At 36.1% G+C, this 26,072-nt stretch overlaps 1 protein-coding gene across 1 annotated transcript; it reads left to right on the plus strand.

Moving 5' to 3' along the window:
- Nucleotides 1-991: 991 nt before the first annotated feature.
- On the plus strand, nucleotides 992-25,107 carry CHORDC1 (cysteine and histidine rich domain containing 1). Its single transcript, XM_032357028.1, has 11 exons — nucleotides 992-1,172; nucleotides 5,034-5,083; nucleotides 8,491-8,547; nucleotides 9,463-9,620; nucleotides 11,928-12,031; nucleotides 12,675-12,733; nucleotides 16,645-16,715; nucleotides 17,476-17,581; nucleotides 19,776-19,895; nucleotides 20,336-20,398; nucleotides 20,652-25,107. Exons 1-11 carry the CDS (start codon nucleotides 1,109-1,111, stop codon nucleotides 20,796-20,798), a joined length of 999 nt encoding a protein of 332 aa, XP_032212919.1. The 5' UTR covers nucleotides 992-1,108; the 3' UTR covers nucleotides 20,799-25,107.
- Nucleotides 25,108-26,072: the final 965 nt, after the last annotated feature.

Below are 26,072 nucleotides of genomic sequence, written 5' to 3' on the forward strand. Positions count from 1 at the left end.
ATTGGGGTGGGAAGATTTTTGAGCCCATCTCTCATTGACAGACTTGGTATCACTGGCAACATTGTATAAGTTTTTACTTCTATGAAAGAACAATGGATATTACTATTTTACGAATGTCAGTACACCTGTCGTTAAGAAGTGTTTGCTTTTATTTCAAATGTCCCAAGTTTGGGAAAGAGACAGGCTGCAGCTGGTACCCTCAGCGTGCGCTCGTTAGTGTGATACCTCGCTTTTTTTTTTTTTTTTTTGAAAACGCACTTGATGAAATCTTGTTAGCGCTTCCAGCACTGAAGAAACAAGTATTGGCAAACCGATCAAATGGAGGCTAACATGAAACAGCACCAATCTTCCCCGGGGTCTTAGAGCCACAGTAACCATTTCTAGCACTGTATTCGATCAATACGATAGATATCCTGATTTTAAGTGCTTTGTATTTTCAGAGTGATTCGGCCTCCATCCTTCCGTTAACGCAACTGCCCCCGAGGCGTGCATTTCTTCAGCGCTCCAGAGATCAGGACCACTGAGACCTCAGCACCAGGGAGATTTCGTCCCCGTTCCTCAGCTCGTTTCCCGAGCGACCGCCTTCTAGGCAGAGGGTTCGCCAGCACTGCAGGGGGCGGCATCCCCTCCGCAACAGCCGAGAGGCGAGGTCGCCAGGCCGCGATCACGGCGGTCTCAAAAACCCGGAGGCGGCTGCGGCGCTGGGACCCAGCCGGCGGGGCGGCCGCTGGGCGGCACGAGCTATCCGGGGACGAAATCTGGAGAGAGTCCGTCCCCAGGATGCCATCGCTTTCTGCTTTTAAGGTGTTTCGTCTTCTAATATCCGGCGCCACCTCCAAACCCCGCCGCCAGCCTCCGGAGCCCGACCCACGTCGGCCCCGAGGCGGCCCGGGCTCCCGCCGCTCCCGCCGCTCCCTCCGCCTCTTCCCATCGGCTCTGCGCCTGCGCGACCGGAAAATTCGCGAAGGTTCCTGAAGCGGAACCGGCCGTTTCCGGAAGCCGGCAGCCGCCCCAGCCGTCAGACCCGCGGTTGCGGCAGTGGGGTCGGGCGCGCACCGACTTGTTCTCGCCTGAGTTCGGCCTCGACCTTGAACGGTGGGGAAAGGAAATGGCCCTGCTGTGCTACAACCGGGGCTGCGGCCAGCGCTTCGATCCCGAGAACAACTCCGACGGTAAGAGAAGCGCGCCGCCAGCCCTTCCTTCCTTCTCCCCCTCAGCCGGGGGTACGCCCTTGGGCCCAAGGGCGTCCCGGGTCAGCCCGCGAGCGGTCGTCGTCCTGCCCCGTCTCGGCCCCTCCGGGCCGCGCTCGCCCCCCGCCCCCACCCGTAGCGCTCGGTGGAGGCGTCCGACCCGCTCCCCGCTCCCCGCAGCCGCGCAGCCCCGCGGACCCATCTCCCGGCCCCACGTGTTTCCCGGCCGTCCGCTGACTCGCCCACTCGCCTGGAACCTAAATATCTTTCTGCCTTCCCTGTCCCCCTCTGCCCCGTCTCCTTGGGGGAGCAGAAGTTACCCAGGCGCTGCGGGGCTTGCGTAGCGGCAGGTGCGCGCGTGTAGGTGAGTGAGACAGACGGCTGGGAGGGTTGGGCAGCGGGCCGACTGACTTCAGCGTTGAAGTCCGGCTCCTTGCCTTAGCGTAGAAGTTTATTTTCCTGTAAGTCTTGTTTTCTGCTTGTTCAGTCCACCCAGCCGTTACAAAGTTACTTTTTTTTTTAAAGTGTCTTGGGTTAGGAAAATTACTCTGTATCTTTACGCTAAGTTTTGACGTAACTGGCGGGGTGGATGGTTCATTTGTTACCCTTGTCTCAGTAGCCTTATTTGTTGCGTAGTTTTTCTGTGATTTTCCCATTTTAATAACGTGCCATCTTTAGGATACAGTGATGGTTCCTACGTATACAGTTAAGGATGTAAAGTGAAAGTTAAGTGATGAGATTAGGTGAACAGTGAATTTTAATTTTGAATGGCGAATGGGATAAAGTGAGTTGATTTCTTGAATATTGTGGGAAATGACCCCACTTTGTCAAATTCAGTTAGCAGTTATTGTGTTTTCTATATGCCAGGCATTAATCTATCACTTACTACATCATCTCGTTTAATCTTTGCAACACCCCTATGAAGTGCGTGTTAATGTATTTTAAGGGGAAGCGGGGTTCAACATGGTAGCACCATGGTTCCTGCATTGTGAAGGAAATGAAAATCTACGCCTTTTTAAATCTTTTTCACCTCTGAGCTGTCCGAAGGACTTACTTGGTGCACAGGTGAATTGGTGACATTTAAAAAGATAAGGCTCGGGGCACTTGTGTGGCTCAGTGGGTTGCCTCTGCCTTCCGCCCAGCTTCCTGGGATCCAGCCCCACATTGGGCTCTGCTCAGCGGGGAGTCCGTTTCCCCCTCTCTCTCTGCCTGAAAGATCTTGAAAAATAAATAAATAAATAAGACTCTTGGCAGAATTCAGTTGATAAAATTGAATCCGGTCTTTCAGTCTTTGTACAATATTCATGTTTTCATCATTGACATTTTTATGAAGTTATTCAAAGAGAAAATTGTGAGCTTTCAGTGGATGACAGAATGGAAGAATAAGAGGTTTTAAAGCCTTTGTGTTTTTTTGGTGGGGGGGTTTAATTTGACAGAGATCGCAACTAGGCAGAGCAGCAGACAGAGGGAGGGGGGAAGCAGGCTGCCTGCTGAGCAGAGAGCTGGATGGGGCTTGATCCAACCTGGACCCTGAGATCATGACCTGAGCTGAAGGCAGAGGCTTAACCCACTGAGCCACCCAGGCATCCCTAAAGCCTTTGCTTTTGGTAACCTTTGCAAAAAGCAGATTGCCTTAGTGTCTGCCATATTTTACTTTAATATTAAGTAAAGGGAAAGACTGAGGCTTTGTCTTAGGACAGTAATGTCCCAAAGTAAAAATGTTTGTTATAGAATGTTCTGTACCAGCCTGAAATTATGAGGGAGATACAGCCATTTTCTGGAAGTCAGCAGCAAGTGTGTGTGGGTGGGTGGGCGCACGCACGCGCCTGTGTGTCTGTGAGAGAGAGTGTGTGTGTATTATGCCTAGGAAAGAGATGGGCGTTGGAGTGGGAAAATGAGAGGAGTAGACATTCAGGGGTTGTGTGATCAATACTAAATTCAGCAGGGAGCTCCAGTAAGGTTGTGGAAAGTTTCATTGCTTTGGCAAAATGGGGGATAGAGACTTAAGAGTAAGTTGTTTCAGTGGTAAATTAAGAAAATGGAGATAGAAAGTAGAAGGTAGGCGCCAAGAGTAGAGTGTGGACTTGGTTAGGAGAGTTCGTTTGGAATGGGAAAGGTTTGACCTTTGGGCAAAAAGTATCCTTCTAAGGTATCCTTGTAAGCTTATACCTGGTTTTAGTTTTGAAACACAAGTGAAATTAATGTTTAAAGAAGACAAAGTTGGTATCTTCACATATTAAACAGTTATTCTGGGAAAAGCACCACTTCACAATTTAGTCCATATTATGTGGACTAAATTGTATACACATTATACACATATACATACATATGTATATTTTATATATATATGGGTGTGTGTGTACATACACTGAATCAGCTGCTAAGAGGCAGAGCCTGTATTTGAGCCAGGGTCAGACCCAGAATGAAAAGCCCTTGGCTCTTAACTGTTACAATGTTACCCATAAAATACAACTTTGAGCAAAACTGGTAAAACTGATAAAGGCTAGAGAGGAAAATAACCATCTGCTTGTTACTTATATTTGAAAGCAGTGATTGTCAAATTTTGTTGCTACTAGTTGTAGGGTTAAGACCTGATTCAGTCCTGCCGCCATTCTGCCCAAACTGACCATTATGATAATTATGCCTCTTACAGTTGTTAAGCATTATGTATTTTATGTATGCCTCTGATATATGATATTTAATATTTGAAAATGCTCTATTTGTTCTCTTTTTAATTCTGTTCTCAACTTAATATGCCTCTGCATATTCATTTCTACTTTGAATCTCCTTTTTTCACTCTTAATTCCATTACTTCCCTCAATTAATAGTTTGTTCTTATTCCATGGGTTTAGTTACTGTACAATGAAAATACCTGACACTTTCTCACTCTGTTAGCCTAACATAGTATCTATGTAATATCTGGTTACTAAGGAAGCCATACTGTCTATTAATAAAGGAGTAGGAAGATTTCTGTAAGTACCAGGAATATTTTAAGCAACAGCAGGAATCAGTGGTTGTGGGTTATTAAAAGCTAAACAGACAACAAAAGGTGGGGCAAAGTACCCATATAAGAAAATCATGCAGATGTGGAGCTGACCTGTTTTTTTCTAAGCTCAGAGTTGTATCCAGTCAGAAAATAATTGTTTATGACTATCTGGTTTTTTTAATGTAATATTTCATATTGCAAACTGTATTAAGCTTATTTGCATGAGTTAGTGAAAATTGATGGTGTTACGGGAAATGGTAGGGAGATAAAGAATAACAATCAGTGGCAACCCTGAAAATAGACTGTAGAACTTAAACATCTATTGAATGAGTTTTGTATCTAACTATTGATACCTGTCCACAATAGTTAAATTAGCAATTACATATTACATCAGTTTTTAAAATTTTGAGCATATCCTTCTAAAATTTCTTTTTAGAGAATCTCTTGGGCAATCTGTGGATCAGTGCACCTAAGAATGCTTTAGTTTGATAGTATTTTTGTAAATAGAATTGGAAGGATTGGAAGGTGATGGTCAAAATCAGAGCTTGAAGTCTTGGTATTACAAATATTAAAGGAATAGAATACAATTTGTTACACTTGGACTATTCTGTATTTTTATCTACAGCTATCATACTCCTGAATTACATGTTTAGCTATTGCTATTGTAATGCAATACTATATTAAGTGCTGTGTGCCATGGATAAAACTCAGGCATTTGTGAATTTTTAAGGAAAAGCAGAGTATTACCTGCATTTGGAAAAGGGATTAAATATTAACATCTGAAAAAAATAATGATTTTTTTTAAAAAAATTCATATAGCAAAGTGTATTTTTTCTCCTTTCTTTTTTTTTAACCAGATGCTTGCACATATCACCCAGGTGTTCCAGTCTTTCATGATGCCTTAAAGGTAAGAACTTGGTATATTTCATTTTATTCATATTTGTGTGTTAAATTTAGAGGTATAGGGCAACTGGGTGGCACACTTGGTTAAGCGAGTCCCTTCGGCTGAGGTTGTGATCCCTGAGTCCCGGGATCGAGTTTGCATCCGGCTCCCAGCTCCATGGGGAGTCTGCCCCTCTCGCTCTTGAGCTCTCTCTTTCTTAAGGAAAGAAAATCTTTAAAAAAAAAAAAAAATGAGAGGTGTAATATGGAATTTTTTTTTCCTCAGCTTGTGACTTTTTGCTTTCTTAATGACTGTTTTGTGGTGCTGCTTGAAGCAAATACTTCATTAAAGGCAAAGACAGTTGATGGTGATCTTAAGATCTTTCTCAGTTATAAAATTATGTTATTTCCATTCCAGCTCTCATTTTCTGTACTCATTTGTTTTTAATCTTGAGGGGAAGTGAAATAAGTGTATTGAATTTTAATTTCTTAATCTGTCAGACAGCTACTGTGTAATAAGAACAGCTCTGGATTTTAGGAAAGATTGTTACAAACAGTGAAGGGTACCAAACTGAGATACCACCTGTTTTCCACCTGCACTTCCTTGGTGTTTCAGAGAATTAGAGAAATAATAAAATGTTTTTCTTGGTGTGTTTATTGATCTTTTATGAGTTATGATAATATGGTAACATTTATCTCAGAAGAAAATATTGTGGTGTGGCTGCCGTCATTTTATGTGTTGGTACTTTGGTTTTAGGAACATAAGCAGTCTTACATGTTTAAATATTGTTGGTGCGTTTTGAATGTCTAATTATCCTTCCAAGGAGTAGTTGGACCCTTTTGGTATTTAACCCGTAGATAGCCAAGTGTTAATAAAGATGTATAAACAGATAACGAGTTTATGTTAGTCTGTTTAGTTCTAAGTGTGGGAAACAGAACAATCATTTGTTAGGGCAAGTTCAGAGCTGACTCTTCTTACATTTTTTTAGCTGCTTTACAGACTTTTGGGGGGATGGAAACTGGTTCTGGGAAATACTCCCCTTTGCAGAAGAGTGAGGGGAATCTTTCCTGAATTGTCATTTATTCTGTTTGTTTTTCTTACTGTATATTTTTCTTTTTCTTTCTTTTCTTATGGTATGTTACTGTCTCCTAGCCATAGATGTATTTCACCTTTGTCTTTAGCTTTCTATTTTCTCTTATTTAGTGCATGTGTTTCGGTCCTTAAACGGCATCTCTGTGCCAGTAGCTTCTGTAGAACATTTCATTTGCAACTGCAAACCAGTTCACTTGAAAGTGAACTCTTATTCCAAAAATAGCCTGCATCTCAACTTTGCTGCTGCTAGTAACGATGTCACAAACTTTCTAGTCATTCAGTCCATTGCTCTTTATTTTATTTTATTTTTTTGAGATTTTAAAATTTTATTTATTTGACAGAGAGAGAGCACAAGTAGGCAGAGAGGCAGACAGAGAGATGGGGGGAAGCAGGCTCCCCACCAAGCAAAGAGCCTGATGCAGGGCTCGATCCCAGGACCCTGAGAGCATGACCTGAGCCGAAGGCAGAGGCTTAACACACGGAGCCACCCAGGTGCCCCCATTGCTCTTTTTTTACTACCCAACTTTTAATCACCCTGTTGAATTAATCTTAAGGACTTCACTCAGAAGTATTTTTGTCTCTTTTCGAATCCTGCTGTTATTGTCTCTATAAATATCTCTTGAGGACCTGTTTTTTCTAATACTATTGGATTTCACCACAAATACATAGACGGACAAATAGGTAAATCAGTGTAATGTTTTCTGTTTCCAGTTTATTGGCAGATAAGTTAAACATGGCATATACAAAAGGAAGAATATTTTAATATTCAAATTAGAAGTGGCATAGACAGAGAAGAGACAATTCTTCTTAAGAAATGACAACCTTGGGGCGCCTGGGTGGCTCAGCGGGTTAAGCCGCTGCCTTCGGCTCAGGTCATGATCTCAGGGTCCTGGGATCGAGTCCCGCATCGGGCTCTCTGCTCAGCAGGGAGCCTGCTTCCTCCTCTCTCTCTCTCTGCCTGCCTCTCTGCCTACTTGTGATCTCTCTCTATCAAATAAATAAATAAAATCTTTAAAAAAAAAAAAAAGAAAAAAAGAAATGACAACCTTATACTCACTTAAATTTAGCTTTCATTTTTTAAAAAAGATTTTATTTACTTATTTGTGAGAGAGAGTAAAAGGGAGCTAGGGGAGGAATAGAGGAAGAAGCCGACTCACCACTGAGCAAGGAGTCTGATGTGGGGCTCGATCCTGGGATCATGGCCTGAGCCAAAGGCAGACACTTAACTAAGCCATGCAGGTGCCCTTTTCATTTTTTTCTTTTATACTGAGGACTGCCATAGGTTGCAGATTGGCATTTGGGAACAAATATTACGTATTATGTCTGTATCCCTATATACCCAGAATATCTGCTGTAATTATTTATTTATGATTAAGACAATAAAGCTTTTTCTCATACAGAATAACTTTTCTGATGACTATATTATCAATGCTAACTAAATACTATATTTTAAGGTTATAGTAGGTTTTCATCTATATCTCAATTCAGAGTAAAAAGAATTCAATTTCAAAATAAAGGAAAATTTAAATAACAGTATATTTAACATTTTCTTTAATTTTATAAGAAAATAGTGTGAAAATAATCACTACCAAATTCTTCATATAGTACATTGAGAAAAACAGTGAGTCCCAGATGGAGAAGTGCAAATCCTAGCCTCTAGTCTAATTTGGAACATCCCAAGTCTTGAAACTGCCGCATTTTTGTTTTCTTATTCTTTATGATACATTGGAATTACAGATGACAGCCTAAAGCCATTTTTTGGTAAGCCACTTGATATTTTGTTTAGTAATCACACATAGCATTTCAGTTTCTATATTTTTATGCTTGTCACTAATAAGATCCTTTAACCTTCAAAGAGCTAACAATTCTTAGGTTCCTACGCTAATCAGTCTATGTTCTGAAAATGGAATGCTTATTGTTGGGGTACACCTACAGTGAGTTCTTTAGAAGCTGAATTATTATCATTAATGTCTCTAATTTTCTGGATTTTTAAAGTAAAACACTTCACTTACTCCCCATATCCTTTAAAATATATGATGCCTTTAGAAATTATAAAATGTTTCTCTTCTAAAAATCAAACACCAGTCTGGAAAAAGGAAGCGATTTTTATTTCTCTGTATTAAAGTACATATCACCTTTAACATTGGTTAATTAGCTTTTTTTTTAATCAAAAACTAAAAATCATTTTACTTGATTCATTTATAACACTTCACAACTATGAAATCTATATATGTGCAAGTCACTGCCAGATTCCAGGACGTAGGAGCAAGTAGACTTTTCGTGGGTTATGTTCTATGCATATTCAGTTTTCAGGGTTGTTTTTTTTTTCTGTTTCATAGGGTTGGTCTTGCTGTAAGAGAAGAACAACTGATTTTTCAGATTTTTTAAGCATTGCAGTAAGTATCAACTTTTTTTCCTAGAATAACTCCTGAGAAAGTGTAAACAGTGGGAAGCTCCAGATTTGAGGAGTCTGATTTGGGACTTCTGTTGAGTAGTCTGTTAATTTGCACATGGAGCCTTTTTTTTTTAAAGTGGAGCTCACCTCCTTTGACAGCCTTTAAAATAAGGGATTTATCTATTTTAGAGATAAAAGCTTCATGATACTAATTAGCCACCTGACAGTTAGGTTTGTCCTTGATATAAGTAGTCTTTAAAGTACATCGAGAAGGAAATGACATGTGCACGTTAAGGAGTTTTTATAGTGAGGGGCAATGGGTATTTATCAAATCTAAGATACCACCAAGATGTACCATTTATTCTGTATACCCTTAAGAAAAAAAAGAAAGAAAAAACTGTTAAGGAAATGACTTGCCATTAAAATTAAAATTTCAGGGATGTTATAATGCATGTTTGACCCATCTGCCAGATTTGACAACTACTCTATATTACTTAATCCTTTCAAAAAATATCTTAAGTGCCAGTCCATCTATTTTGAGGAAACTAAAAAGTTTTCCCTTGCTCAAGGTCAAATAGCTAATAAGGAGAAGAATTAGGGCTCAAATAAAGGCCCTTTTGGGTTTATAGTTTGTAGAATTCTGTGTGAGATTTCCAGAATTTTACTGTAAAAAAAAGTTTATGCTGTGTATATAGGAGAACCTGATAGTTAGGAAGTGTAATTTAATGGCTTCTTTTAGAATACATTAAGATGTAAGAACTTATTTACAAATATTGCAAATTTAGAGTTTTGTTTTTGGTTTCTTAAAATAAGTCTGTGGAGAAAGCATACAATAGAATTTATTAATAAAGAAAACTAATTTTTCTACTATGGCACGGGAAACAGTTTCTAGGATAACTCTTCTCTTTCCTAACAGGGCTGTACAAAAGGCAGGCATAATAGTGAGAAGCCACCTGAGCCAGTCAAACCTGAAGTCAAGACTACTGAGAAGAAAGAACTTTCTGAATTGAAACCCAAATTTCAGGAGCACATCATTCAAGCCCCTAAACCAGTAGAAGCAATAAAAAGGCCAAGGTACACTTTGTATGGTTGTATGTTTTTCTCATGAGTGGATAATAGCATTTGTTCTTGGTATTTTATGATTTTGCTTAGTACCATTTATGGTACTATGGTAGGTAGTGACTTGGTAGGTCACCAACTTGTTATCTTTTGGATTTTCCCTTAAGTATACCTTCCATTTTTCCCCCCCTGCAAGTTGAGAGCATGTACACAGTAGACTTCTCCTGTATGTTTGTTCAGTATATCATCGTAATATGTCAAAAGCAGAAGAGCCCACATCTGCCTTATGACTTGACATGTCTTTTTCACTGTAGCATAGTGAAATTCTAGAAAGGAATTGTCAGAGAATCCATTTGAGTTGAGAAAGAATTTTAGACATCTTCCTCTTTATTCCCCTGCTGTTTTATTGATAATCATCTAGGATATTCCTGAGAAGGATATTCAGTTTCCTTTCAAATAATTCTAGTGAAGAAGAATTTACTTTCATTTTAAAGTAAACCATTTTATTGTTACTAAGTGTGTATATTTTTTAAATTTATTTTATTTAGATGGCAGGTCTGTTAGAGTACTTTTAAAATACCATTTGCTCTTTTTTCAGTAGAATTACACAGATTCTTCATACTTCCCTTCTGGTCAACTAAACTCTGTTTCACAGTCTCACACATGGTGCTGGCTGCCACTGTTAAACCAGGCCTCCTTCATTTTGCATTTGAGTATTGCTTTAGAACCAAAATATAAGACTTAGATGATTTTTGGCCTCAAATATGGCCTGAGTTGATTTTTTTTTTTTTTAAGATTTTATTTATTCATTAGAGAAAGAGAAAGAGCAGAAGCAGGGGGAGACGGAGAGGGAGAAGCAGGCTTCCTGGTGAGCAGGGGGGCCGATGCAGGACTCAGTCCTAGGACCTGGAGATCATAAACTGAAGGCAGACGCTTAACCATCTGAACCACTCAGGGGCCTCCCCTCGAGTTGATATTTTTATTCCCATAATGGACCTAATGGTTTTCATGACTTTTACTTTATTGATCTTAAATAAATTTTACAGCATATTGAATAATACTGGACCAATACAAGAGGCCTGTGAGACTTTTTGATAATTTGTTTGTTTAACCAAACTACTTAAACTGATTTTTATTCCATCTCCACCTACTCACAATCATGAGCGACTTTATCAAGTGCTTTGCTGGCCAATTTGCCAGTTACCCAAAAAAAAAAAAATTGAGGAAAAGACAACTTTGGCATGGCTCATTTGTAAGTATTACAGTGGTGTCTACTATAATTAGCAGTCTGAATTAATATTTATTTTAAATAATAGACTATTAATTTACTTAAGTGAGAGATACTAAGTATTTTTCTGTAAATTCATTTGGTAGTATTGTAGAGATTGTGGGAATATAGGTTTTTATGTACTGTGTTAATACTTCGTACATCAGTTGTTTTCATTAAGGATGTGGATTGAATAATTTGGGATTTCTATTTTTGTTGCATTTGTTGATATTCTTAATACTTACTGAATGGCTTTATATAAAGTGTACATATAACACTTTAACCATTATGAAGTGTTGGAGGGTGGTATTGATTTTTAACCCTATTGAAATTACTTTGTGGTATAATTCTATCTGAATGTATGGATGTATATAACCAGTGTCCACACAAAGTGAATTATCCCCTCTGGTAGGAATATAGATTCCCTTAGTACTTATTTGTTGCCTGTTAATTATATTCCCAAAAAATAAAATTTGTATTCTTAGCATTTTGCTTGGGTGTGGAATGAAAAGTACTTCATGGTTCCTTGTTGGCAAATGTGGATTCCTGGTCTTCACTTCCCATTAGACTTACTGATTAATAATTTTTAATAAATACTAATTAATAATTGCCATGTTGGCAATAACATGATTATTTGAGCCTTAATATATTTGTTTATGTATTCATTTATGGGGGGGACAGAGGGAGAGAGAGAAAATCCCAAACAGGCTCCACACCCAGCATGGAGCCTGACTTAGAACTTGCTCTCACAACCCTGAGATGTGACCTGATCTAAAAAATCAAGAGTCAGACACTTGGCTGACTGAGCCACCCAGGTGCCTGAGTCATAGTATTATAATTTCAGAATTTTTCTGTTAAAACTTGAAAGTATAGTTACGTATAGCAATTATTTATAAAATACTATTTAATAGGAAAAACTTGATTCACAAAGCATTTGAGTTTTTATAGATTCTTAGTGTATTTTTAGTAAAAAAAAATATATGTGTGTGTGTGTGTGTGTGTATACATATGTATATTTTGGTAGGTCAATAGTAATAAAATTTAAAATTCTCCAGCCCAGATGAACCAATGACAAACTTGGAATTAAAAATAGCTGCCTCGCTAAAACAAGCACTTGATAAACTTAAACTAACCTCGGGGAATGAAGAAAATAAGAAAGGTAAGATTTCATTTTGTGGGTTTTTCTGTACAATTAACCAATTATAAAAAAGAGATAGCAGTATGGTTCAATGAATATAAATATAAAAAGGTAGCACATTATAGTAAAGAATTTATTTTTCTGAATACCAGTAACATCACAAAATCAATTGGTGGTTTATTCCATAATGTCTTTATTAAAATGAGAAACTGCTAATTGAACATTTTTATTCTGTGGTTCAGTAGTTTTTAACTGTTCAATTTATTTGATAATTGTAAATGTTTCGTTGTGTGTGATATAAAATATATTCAATATATTCTGACCTACACTCAGTACCATGGAGGTAAGTAGTACCCATTTCATGATTTCTCTCTGATAGGGTTAAGATTTTGGATATTGTATTACATTATAGAATAGAAATGTGTCATATATCATTTGGGGACATGGGCAAAACCTAATCACAGTAATTGATTTCTTATCAGCTTTTTAAATATATTAACTAAAAGGCCATTTAGAAAACTTAATAATTCAAAATTGTTTTAAAATTTCGGTGTATTTTAGATTTTAGTATTTTTCCAAATACTTGTTTTATGAAGAAGGTTATTTAAGAATGATACTAAAGTATTTTAATGTTTCTAATTTGATTTTCTTTTCTTTCTTTTAGAAGAGGACAGTGATGAAATTAAGATTGGGACCTCATGTAAAAATGGAGGGTGTTCAAAGGTATATATTATAAAATTTGTGTTGTGTTACGGAAGTAAAATAATTTTTGAAGAAGAGGATGCAATTTACTGATTCAATTCAACAAACATTTGAGTGCCTATTACGTGTTGGTCAGTGTGCTGTGGTCTAGGACTGTGAACATGGATAAGAGACTTGGTCTTTGACAAATATATCTCACCGAATCATGGAATAAGTAATTCTAATTCAGTCAGCATTTACTGAATACTTACTGTGTGTCAGACACTTGGCGGGGGGCTGGAAATACAGTATCAAGTAAAGCAACAACTTCTGCTGTTGTGGAGCTGGTAGTCCAATTTAGGGAGAAGGATAACACATAGATAAATTAAATATTAGGAATTCAGGTAGACAAAATGTAATAAATAAGGACAGTAAAACTGTTAAAGAAGGCTGTCAGGAAAGTCCTTTGGTAAGTGACACTAAATCAGAAATCTAATGAAGCAGTGAGTTATGTAAACCTCCAAATTGATAGGGGAGCAGTATGTGTAGAGCCTTTAAAGCTTGGCTTTTCATGAAATTATGGGAAAGGTCAGTGGGGCTTGGTCAGGGGTGGAAAATATGAAAGGTAGAGGTAAGTTGGGGAACACAATTATGGCAATTATGGCAGTCCTTATAGGGCACAGTGAAGAGTGTAGGGTGTTTTTTGGTTTTTGGTTTTTGGTTTTTGGTTTTTTTTTTGGATAATGGGAAGAATTCTCTTTATTTATTTTAAGATTTTATTTATTCATTTGAGAGAGAGACAGAGCACAGGTGGGGGGAAAAGCAGAAGGAGAGGGAGAAGTATACTCTCCACTGAGCTGGGAGCCTGATATGGGGTTTGATCCCTAGACCTGGAGATCATGTCCTGAGCCAAAGGCAGAGCAGATGCTTACCATCTGCACCACCTAGGTGCCCTCACATTCCTTGTTCTAAGGCAGGGTTCTAAAAAGACCTCTTTGGCTGATAATCTGGCATACGTAATGGGGCACTGGGAACTAGAGGAGGGAAAAACAGCTAGGTTGCAATTGTGAAAGACCAGGCAGTGGGGTTGGAAGCTTATTTTTTAGAAGGGGTTAAGTGTGGGATATACTCAAACATTTCAGTGAGTTTCCCCTACCTCTCCATGTGAAATTGCATGCCCTCCAGTATCTCCGTTCTCAGCTATCCTTCTTTTCTCCAGGACACTAATCACTTTCTAACACACTACTTCTTTTGCATGTATATTTTGTGATCTGACTTTCCCTTCCCTTCCTTCTCTCATGTAAGGTTTACAAGGACAGAATTTTGTTGTTGTTGTTCTTTGCTGTATCTTAAATGCCTCGAGTGGTGCCTGCCTGGCTCATGACAAATGATGCAGTATTAGCAGAACTTGCTAATGAACTTTAAGTGGAGGGGACATGGGGCTCCAACAGCTGGGTGACTGATGACACCATTAACCAAGAAGGAGAAAACAGGTTTTGGGGAGCAGGTGTGTAATTTTCCCTCATGTTAAGTTTGAGATCACTTTGCTTATTTAGGGTTGGAAATGGAAATGTATTATGTAAGGTTGAAGTAGTAGATAGAAGAGAGTAACTAAATACTGGGGTAGAGGAGACAGTGCAGGTGGGATGGTGGGTAGTGCAGGAAGACCAGAGAGAAACGATCTCAGACAGATTTTGAAACATGAATGCCAATTCTGTAAATGGCAAAAAGAAAGGATATCTCAGGCAGAGGTGATAGCAGTATACAGCCAACAAGGAACTGTTTGTAATGTATAAAATTTGTTGGTGTGGAGATTAAAAGAGAAGTTGTTGGGACCAGATCTTTAAAGGCTTTTATAGTGCTGAAAAGTTAGAACCTGCTGTAGGTTAGAGAGGCCCTTATTTGATCTTTTTCATTGAAATGTAATACTGAAAAGTATACAGATGTAAGTAAATTTATAGCTCAAGGGATTTTCACAAAGCGGAGCCCTCCTTACACCTTCTCCCATTTATTATTTTCTCCCAAATATAACCACATTTTTAATCAATGTTTTGCCTGTTTCTGAGCTTAGGGTGAATAGAATTGTAGACCAGGATTCTCTCTCACTCCTGTTTTCCTTGGCTTAATGAAATGTGTGTTACAGTTATCTTTGTTGCATGTAGCCGTAGTTTGTTCATTTTCTTTGTCTTAAAATGTGCTGCTGTGTGAACGTTGCCCATCAACTTACCCTTTCTATTGATTGTCCTTTAAATATTTTTGTTTAATGCTACTATGAACATTTTTGTGCCTGACTTTTGGGGACACATGGATACATTTCTATTAGGTATATGACTAGAAATGGAATTGCCAGATGATAGTGTGTCTGTGTCCAGCTTTAACAAATAGTTCCTCATAGTTTTCCAAGATGGTCGTCTTTACACATCAGCCAGCAGTATATGGGGCTGATTCCATTTGTTCTACACCTTGGTTAACACTTTGTAACATCAGTCTTCTATATTTTAGCCATTCTGTTAGTGCGTAGTGTTGCCATTGTGATTTTAGTTTGCATGCTCCTGATGATGAGGTTGGGTACCTTTCTGGGTGTTTATCGGTCAATTGGATGTCCTCTTTTGTGAAATGTCTGAAATCTTTTATGTATTTTTCTTTCTCTCAGTTGGCTTTTCTTTTTGGTTTTAGGAATTCTTATTATTTTTAACCAGAGAGAAATACTGTATATTTTCACTGTCTCAATAATGACTTTTGATAAAACAAAGGCTGTTTAATTTTAATGAAACCTAATTTGTCCATTCTGTTTGACGAGTGCTCTATTCTTTTTAAGAAGTTTGTCTACATGAAGGCCATGAGTATTTTCTCATATATAGAGGCACTTTTAAAATGTACAAACCACCTGGAACTGGTAACTGTAAGGTGTGTGGTAGATGTAATTAAACAACTGTTATAAGAGAGTGATACACGTTTTAATTAGAATACAGAAATGGAAGGCAAAGAAAAGAATTAGAATCTGTTAGTGCAGTCTCATTGTCTGAAATCTGCTAGGGATCATGAGGAAGGTTAGAAGATTAAACTGATACATATTTTCAAGCTAAATTGGCAGGATTTCATGATAGAAAACATGGACGGAGGGAGAAAGCAGTTTTGCTTTGGGAGACTGAATGGATATGGTGCCATCACATAAGTAGGAAGAAGAGTAGGAGTTGAGGGAGAAGTAGTGATAAGTTCAGAATCTAACATAGCTGATTTTTATGTGCTTATGGAATCTTTAGGAGATACACAGGCAGTACGTTGGATTTACCAAAAGTAAATATACAGAATTTTATTTTCTGTACTTGTAGGTGGTTGCTATAAATACCAGAGTAAAAAATACACTGCTGGCTGCATCTGTGTTTTATTAACATTACTTTTTGTGAATTCATCTGTAGAGCCTTCACCTACAGCAGCATTGGGGCCCGGATCTTCCAGACAAACCCTGGATATATTTATAGGTCTGCAGCTCATTTTACCCTTCCTAGGGATAAGAAACAACACTATAGAACTTCCAGAATTGCTTATTAATTCATAATGCCCACACAGAGTTTCCTGTACACATAAATCATGCTATAACTGTATTTCCATTGAGAATACCAGTCCCTTGATTTCAATACTGTTCTATAAATTTAAATACCTAAATACGTTGAATTGTGACCTCATACCTGAATGTGTGAAAACATCTTAATATATCCCATTGCCTGCCTTTCTATTTGCCTTTTTCACAGGGAACTAAAACTTAACCATATCTAAAAAGGAATCATTTTCCATTCCTTATTGGAATGACTTGGGGTGAATTTATGAATGTTTTAGGTAATTGTTATTTCTTGAGCATTTTCATAGTTCTTAGAGGTCACCAGTTCTACAAATGTTTGTGAAATAGGACAGTGAGATGTGAAGCTAATTTTTTCCTCTTTTTTCTCTTTTAGACTTATCAGGGTCCACAGAGTTTAGAAGAAGTCTGTGTATATCATTCTGGAGTACCTATTTTTCATGAAGGGTAACTTATACATGACTAATTAAAACTTCATGGTAGAGGTTAGAAGAGTTAATGTGCCTATAAACATTATTTACCATGCAGCATTATTAGTGTTTTACTTACATTGTTATATAATCTTTAGAAAAAACCTAGAGTGTGGGTTTTATCTTTTTATATATGAGAAAACTGAAACAGTTACTACAGTGAAATGGCCATTGTGATTCATACTGCATGTTTTTCCTTATTCTCTTATTTTTCAATGGAATACTCTATTTGGGCTGGATAGTTTTTAGTTGGAAGGACTGCTCTGTGCATTGCTGGACATCTAGAATTTTTGAGTCTGACTAATATCTGTCATCAATATTGTGTCATCCAAGAAAATCCACACTTTTCCACAGCCCTCAGCTGAGCCCTCTTCCATGCGTGTTGTAGTTTATAGAAATGCAGTAGCATGTTAAAGTCTTCACTCTGTTAAAACCTTTGGTCATTATCACTTTTGGGGAACTTTATGAGGAAAGTGGAATGTGAGCAATTAGTGAAAAGCAGATTTGGAATTTTGTGATGGTTTTAAGCATCTTTACTCAGGAGCTCCAGAACTACTATAATAAATGCCCTTCTGGTTTTAAAATGATTAGTTTCCTGATAGTTTTAACTCTTTTTAGTAACTCAGACTCTCTGTAGAATACTGAAGTTACACATACTTACCTACCTTTTAAAATCACAGTGTCATTGTGGTAGTTGTAAGATTTTATTTCTGAAGTTTTTCTGTGATAATTTAAAGGATGAAATACTGGAGCTGCTGTAGAAGAAAAACTTCTGATTTCAATACATTCTTAGCACAAGAGGGCTGTACAACAGGGAAGCACATGTGGACTAAAAAGGATGCTGTAAGTAGCATTTTCATAATAACATTGGGATATAGTTATCTGTCATTTTTTAAAGATTTAAGATTATTCTGTCTTCAGAATTAATGTCTCTCTTGCATAAAGGTTTGATGAGCCTAAAAATTAAAATTAATTTGAGTCAAATGTCTAGAGCACTGCCCTTTAATCCAAGTGGCCGTTAGGTGTGATGATGCAGATACGCAGGTTTTTGTGAAATACTGAAGCCTCTGCCAGAATTGAAGCGTGTGTTTCTGTAATTCCATAGGCTCTCCCCACGTTCTGTTGTTTTTTGTTTTTGTTTTTGTTTTTAATCATTTTTCTTCTCCTTCCATGTTACTAATCACTTCGACTTTGGATTCTCCTCTGGCCTCTTAAAACTTGACTCAGCCATTTACAATGCAAAATCGCTCCATCTAGCGGCCAAAGAGAAGGATGGCTGACTTTTTCCAATTGTCTTGAATGCCTCTGCTTGCTAAAGGGTACTTTATTGAAACAAGAAAAACTTTAGTCCTTACTTCACTGGATAGCTTTTTAAAAAGACATAGGCTATGCAAATAAGTGTCCAGAATCCCATTAAATTTTAAGAAGGCAGCCAATTTATTGTCAGAAAGTGCACCTTAGCTCTTGCAACATATTTTATAATAAATTAGTTTTATGTGCTATATTGGCAGTAACAACCCCACTAACAGTGAACCTTTTCACTATATGTGTCTTTTAACTTACAGAACAATTGTAAATTTCCAAATTGCTTTAGGGATTCATTCAATTCTGCATTTGAGTATTCTATATTTTCTGATTTTTAGTAACATGCTTTGGTATTATAAATATATACTCCAAGTTACAATAACTTGTCTACCCCAAAACTTGCAGGAATATTTTATTAGCAAAAAAACTTAGTAAAGTCTTTCTGTATTTTCTCCAAAGACCAAAATTTTGAAAGTTTTAAGCTTAAAAAAATAAATGTTTTTTATTATATGCAGAAATTTTCAGAGTCTAACCCTTGATGAAATAATGTTTTTGTTATATTTTAATGCATACACTTAATCAAGAATTAAGTGTCTGAGCTAGTAGCTAAGGACAAAAAAATGTAAGGGATCCAAACAGTTTTAAATTCAGTTAGCATAATTATACCAAAATGTAAATACTGCTTTTTCAACAGTAGTGTCTCAATTATCATATGATCTCAGTGATATAAGGAATTTTCGAAACAAGACAGAGGATCATAGGGGAAGGGAAGGAAAAATGAAACACAACAAAACCAGAGAGGGAGACAAACCACAAAAGACTCTTAATCCGAGGAAACAAACTGAGGGCTGCTGGAGTGGAGGGTATGGGAAGGATGGGTGGCTGGGGGATGGACACTGGGGAGGGTATGTGCTATGGGGAGCGCTGTGAATTGTGTAAGACTGATGAATCACAGACTTGTACCCCTGAAGCAAATAATACATTATATGTTAACTAAAAAGAAAAGAACAGTAGTGCCTCACAGTTTCCTGCATTATGTAACTAAGTTGCTTTCATAAATTTATGAAACTAATCACGATTTGTCTCTTTTTTCAAAATAGTCCTTGATAAAGCAATGTTCTACTAGTAGGTAATAGTTATTTCTGTAATAATAACCCAAAACATTTCTTCCACAAATTATCACTTTTTTCTTCATTTTATTATTAGGGGAAAATAAACTGTTCTATAACAGCAAATAGTAGATTGCTATAAGTAGTCAGTTCCAACTTGTAGAAACTGGAAATTTCAACATGTCGTCAACTTCCAACTTAAAATAAGTGGAAGATTTCAGTGCATGAGGTTAAGATGTTATCTGGATTATTCACTAAGCAAATGTCTTGGTTTTCATAGAATGTTTTTATGACTGTGCCTAGTGGATTTCAGAAATGTTAAAATAGGATAAAACTTAATAGGAGTTTTTAAGTTGCTTTTTTCAATGTATAGTGATGCTATGGCCCTAAAAGGAAAAAACACAAATGGAAGAATAAGCGTGTTCTCCAACCGTAAGATTATAAAGATTATTTGTATTGTGATGTATTTTACTGTTTAAACCTTTTAGAGATTGTTTGCCCTTAAAAACATTAAGGGCTCAGTTGCACATGGTAATTTTTTTTAATATAATTTGACTCAGATTCCTCTTTTTTAGAGGTTATGTGGCACTTTGTAAATTCATAAGGGTTTTCTTCTTTTACAGGGGAAAAAAGTTGTTCCTTGTAGACATGACTGGCATCAGACTGGGGGTGAAGTCACCATTTCAGTGTATGCTAAAAATTCACTTCCAGAACTTAGCCAAGTAGAAGCAAATAGTACATTGGTAAGTACACTAAATATCTTTGAGAAAAAATTGTCTTCATACATGATTCTCTATATTAATGTATTAAAAAATACTCTGGGTCAATTTTAAGATTCTTTTAATCTTTTTCATTCGAAAAAGTAGTTTGAAATTACTGTCAAACTTTTGTAAATGAAAATTTCTATATAAAATAGAATTATTTCTGAAGCATTCTGGAAATACTACAGTAGCTTAGAAGATTTTATTAAATAATATAGTACCTAGTTCTCAATATGAAACTTCAGTTAATTTTTCTTCTCTGTTAATGGTTTCCTAAAAAAAAAAAAAAAAAAAAACACAATATTGGAAGTTTGTTAAAATAGCTTAAAGGATTTATATCAGTATCTTTTTTATTTATAATCATTGTTTAAATATTCCTTCAACTTGGATTTGATCAGTTAACTTTCTGTATATTTTTTCAGTTAAATGTGCACATTGTATTTGAAGGAGAGAAGGAATTTCATCAAAATGTGAAATTATGGGGTGTAAGTATCCAGAATTTTTTCTACTACTTCAAAATAAACAGTTTGTACAGTAAGAAGACCATACTTTAGAAATCAATGATACAAAATAGATAATATAACTTACCATTAATTCTTACTAAAAACTTTAAATCTGGGTATAAAAATGGCCTTAGATGCTCAGAGTTGTGATTATTAGCATAGACAAGACGAGTATTTTTCTCTGGTACTTGAAAAACAACATCGAGGCTTACCATCATTCTCTGGTGTGTTGCAGGTGATTGATGTAACACGAAGTTATGTAACTATGACTGCAACAAAGATTGAGATCACCATGAGAAAAGCTGAACCTATGCAATGGGCAAGCCTTGAACTGCCTGCTACCAAAAAGCCGGAAAAACCAAAAAAAGATACAGCAGAATGAGTTGACAGGGATAGAAAGTTATTGCCTATTTCAGAATTCTTAGCTGTGTGGTAAAATGGTGGCTTGCTGCTGTCCTCTCTTGTTGCTGTGTTGTCATTGTTGTTGCTGTCATTGTTGAATCTGGCAGTTCAGGGTCAATGGTAGGTTCTTAAAAGCCAAAGTCAGTTTATCTTTCTGTGCCTCCCATCTTCTTTTTGAGTTACCTAAGTTTGATTATTCATTTCTCCTCACTCGACAGAACTGTAGTTGGGTCCTTTACTTGAAAAGCTAGAAAGTAGCTCATAGTTACAGTATTTTTCCATATAATATTACGTTGAGCAGAGAAGTGTAAAAGAACATTTGTTTTGTTCACATCTCTTTTCTGTTACCCCATAATTAGTAAAGCAAGATGGAATGTCGGATTTTTAATTAGTTTTTTCATGAGTTTGTGTTCCTATAATACTTGAAAATCTTTAAGGAGGAGATAAAGCTCTGCATTGTTTTATCCTTGGGAAGGTTACTTTTTCTAGGAGGAATAATTCTGAGGTAGTGTTGTAGCTAGTTAAAGGAGAATATATGCATTGAATAACAAATTGGAATTTGTTTACAACTAATTGAATTAAAACATTATATCAGTACCTGTATTACTTGCCAAGCGCTATGATTTAAATGTATAGAAAACATTATAAATAAGAGTAGAGGGGTATCAATTTGATTAGAATTTGCCATTTTATTAAGACTAAGCAATAATGGTACACATCTCTTTCCTGATTATTTTATAAGGTCTTTGTATGGTGTTACGACTAAATTGTATCGGATTTATAGCCTACACCCTTTTAAAATCTTTAGTTACTTGTAAAGAGAAATTATATATCTGGCCTCCGTGATGGGAACCTTTATGTATTGAACCGTAGACTTAAAGGCTTATGGAAATACATTAGGGTATCAGAAAACTAAATATTTAAGCTTTTCTTTATGAGAAATACCTATTACATGTTAAATAAAATAGCTGAATTCTTTTAGAAGTTTTTTTTTTTTTTAAGACTTTCATGAATAGCTTGACAATTCTAGGTGATACAATGTTGATTGTGTATATACTTCATTAACTACAGGTATCACAGGCTTAGATTGTTTATGCTAATTAAACCCATTAAAGATAGCTTACTTTTTGAGGCAATGCAGAGCTCACCAAGAAAACTAAAATTAAGAAATGTTTGAAGGCCAGAACTTTGGCAAAACTTAAGAAATTTGGGTATGAATTATGCTAATGTAGATTAAAATGATTATTTCCCAAGCCCCTTGAGTGTTTTTCTTTTATTCTTACAAAGAAAATTTGCATAATTACAGTTTTAGAAGTACAGGTTAATAAAGAGTATGTCTCACTCAACTAGCCAATAACTACTAAAGGTAGTTACGTAATTATTAAAGGATTTAGCTCTGTTACAAATAAAGACATAAAAAACTTGGCAACTGGGCTTTCAGGATACATGGTATTTTAACAAAATACCATGGAAACATTTCAGAACAACTGGGCCAAAAGAGAATATTACAAGTTTTTAGTACTTGGGGTTGTATTTAAATTTTTAAAAATTATCTTTCATAATTTAAGGACTTGGGTTCATTTGGAGACATAAAATCTTATTATATATTGTTTAGGGGAGAGGTTGATACTTGATTTGATTTGAGGTGGTGATTAATACACTTTTTTTAATGTTTTCTTCTTGAGACTTTTTTCCCCCTAAGCAATATCTTAAGCTGTTACATGCAGTTGAACTATTATTTAAAGCAAGTGGATTATTCACCTGAGAGTTAGTTATAAAGCACTGACTCTGTGTGTGTTTTTGTGTATGTGTGCGAAAGTTGCAGCTTATGTATTCATTTACATTAGTGGTTACATTAGTGACCAATCCTATTTCCTCTCTTACTCCTATGAACCTGATTTGTTGCCCAAATAAAAATATAAATATTTTTATCTTAGATTCATACATAAAGGGACAGTTATTGTTGAGTAGAATTTGTGTCACTTTATCTGTCAAGAAAATTAAAAATGTTAAGTGTATTGTTTCTCTAGAAATATGTTTGTCTTTCATAGCATTCAAAGTAATTACTATAGCAAAGCAGTGAAAACTAAGTTTATTATACACTTGGTAACTAATCTGACAGCCAAACTCAACATGGGAAATAGAAAGTACTATTTTTTCTTGTTCAGTATCTTTGCTAATATAAAGGTAGTAAGGTCCTAAGAGTTGAGTTTTTATTTTTCTTAACCTGTTACCTTGAGATAATTTTAGATTTATAGAAGAATTGCAAGAAAAGTACTTAGAGCAGTTTTTACTTCCTATAGTAATCTTTGCCTTGTATTAAAATCTTACGTGACCATAGAACATGTGCAAAACTAAGAATTAGTACAATAGGTACAATATTACTACGTAAATTAGAACATTGATTTTGACCATCCTTTTTTTAGTGGAACACTTGAAGGGTAGTTCTTAAAACCTGCCCTAGTTTTGTTGTAATAATTTCAGCCAGTAACTTGTAAACCATTAAAAATATAAATTGAAATCAACATACCATAGAGAGAAATGACTATATAGGTCAGTGATGTAACTTCTTGTAACCATATACTGGCAGAGGACTAATGATCTATTTTATCATTTTATGCTAGAGATTTTAATTCTTATTAAGTGTAACCTGTTTCGTTTTGTTTAGACAATTCCTTAACCATTTAAGGGTGAAGAAAAACCTAAAGAGCTCTTGCAAATAATTGAAAGTGACTTCGGGGTATTGCTCTGCCACTCCTTACTTTTTAAAAAAAAAGTCAGCTATTCCCCAGCCTGAAGCTGCATGACACCCACAATAAATAAATTTTAAAAATCTCATTTATGAGTTCTGGTATCAGTTTTAAGGCATTTGGTTATGTACTTTTTTTTTTTTTTTTTAAGTAACTACCGCGTATTTTTAAGTTGTCTGTTAGAACATTAACATTAGGGTTTTGTTTGTTTCATTGAATATTAATTTTGAATAGGCATTCATATTGGGTATTTTTTTTATTCTTTTGCCTGTATTATAAATCTGTGTCATCAGTTCTGAAATGCAAGCTAAGTCTAGCTTGCTTTTAAGTTTTGTTAATATTTCCTTTCATTTATTTTAATTCTGTCGATAGGCAGTTGATTTTTTTACCTGATTTCTTCCTTAACGCCTAAGTACCTTGGAACTTAAACTTATCTGGAGTTGTTGCATGACTTGCCTTTTTTATTTAAGTGTAAATGCCTGGGTGTTTTATACACATAGCATTATCTCTGAAGTACTGAGCTTGCAGTGTTTTTCTTCTGCATCGTTACTATTTGATTTTAAGTTTTTATATAGTTCTTAATTCCTTCAAGAACACTTTCTCCAAAGGGGCATGTTTTAATTAAATGTTAATTAATGACCTTTCTTAGTTTTCCAATTTAGTAGGCCACCTCTAATGTCCATTAAAGTGAAATAAAACTTCCAGCCCTAAACATTTTTATGTTGATTAAAAATTATGTCAAAATAATTCGGTTTCCTTTTTTTTTTTTTTTTTTTGACCAAGCAGGTATATTGCCCAAATGATTGGATTGTTAAAATATCTCTAAGACTTTGCTACTTGAAGTAAGATTACTATTAAGCCTGGAAGAGGGAAACATCTGTGAACCTGTCATACTTTCCTGTCATCCTCCACAAATCAAACTAGATGTGTATAGTAAGGCTACTGCTTTTAAAATAGTGTGGTCCTTTCCTGCAAATGTTTATTTTAGTTTACAGTGCGATATTCATATTTTTTTTGTACGATTGATTTGTGAATGTCTGTATACTCTTGTAGACTGACTAACCTTGACTGTTTTGGCCAATCATAATATTGCCATTTTCTAGTATAGGGCTTGGCGTATTGATTGGCTTTTGTAAATATCAAGAAGATCCACAACCATCTCCTTATGGGCCACTCGCTGTTTTAAGGACTTTAATGAATATGAGCTTACCCCTAATGATAACTCTGTGAGGTAGGTTCTATCCTTACATTACACATGGGGAAAGTGATTGATTGCATAGGTTAAATAACTCACCCAAGTCAGAGCTAGTGAGTTTATAAGTAGTAGTAATTTTAAGCTCAAATAGCCTGGCTTTGTGTTCTGTGCTTTTAACTGCTCTGTGCTGCTTGTGTCTGCCACTTGGAGTAATAGTTTCCATAAAACATTAGCACATAGCATGGAAAATTGGTAACACTGTGTTTGGTCACCAGGAACAAATTTTTAGTTTCATATGTTTTGTTAGAAAATAAGTTTATAAAATAAAATACGTAGTCCTTTTGTCTGGATTGTTTTAGTTATAATAATAGCTAGATTATAAACTCTTCATTTGTGATTTGACAACTCTTAGGTCTCTAGTTTCTCTCAACAGCCTCCAAAGAAGTTTCAGAATCCTCAGTTTCAGAAACAAGCGTCCATTGTCTTTTTGATAATGGTATGTATCCTGTATGTAGCTTTACAGATAGGAATTCATATCTGCATGTTAGAAAAATCTGTAATGAAACAGCATCAGATTTGTCTGTCTTTCCCCTTTAGTATGAGACTTGCTTAAAGCAGTTATCTAAAGTGTCTGCAGCGAAAGATGCCAGCAGAGGAAAGACAAATAAGCAAGGGATCATTTGAGGTTTCTGACTTTCATCTTCTAGGCTAAGCCAGTGACTAGCAAAATACCATTTCTAGACCAGCAGGATCAACATCTCCGAATTTGTTAGAAGTGCCAGTTCTGGGTCCCCAACCTCAGACCTGCTAAATCAGAAACTCTGGGAATGAGGCTCAAAAATTTGCATTAAATGTTGATGTACAATAAAGTTTGTACTAGCAGCATGGAAGTGTGATTAGGTGTGCATTTTTTTTTTTTTTACCTCTTATCAGTCTAATTTCTTTTAAATTTACTTTCTCTTTTAGAACAGTTTTGGATTTAAAGAAAAATTTTATAGTACAGAGAGTTCCCATATATTCCATATCCAATTTCTTCTATAATTAACATTGATAAATTACAGGAGATAAAAATTGTTAGTACGATAAAATTGCTAGAATTAGTGAACCAGTGTTGATGCATTTTAGTAACTAAAATCCATACTTTATTCACATTTCCTTAATTTTTATCTAATGTCTTTTTCTGTTCCAGGATCCCATCTAGGATGCCACATTACATTTAGTCATCATGTCTTCTTGGGCTCCTCTTGGTTTTGAATTTCTCAGACTTCCTTCAAAACCCTAACAGTTTTGAGGAGTACTGACTGGTCAG

Source organism: Mustela erminea, chromosome 9 (genome assembly GCF_009829155.1).
Source record: "Mustela erminea isolate mMusErm1 chromosome 9, mMusErm1.Pri, whole genome shotgun sequence".
NCBI classification, from domain to species: domain Eukaryota; kingdom Metazoa; phylum Chordata; class Mammalia; order Carnivora; family Mustelidae; genus Mustela; species Mustela erminea.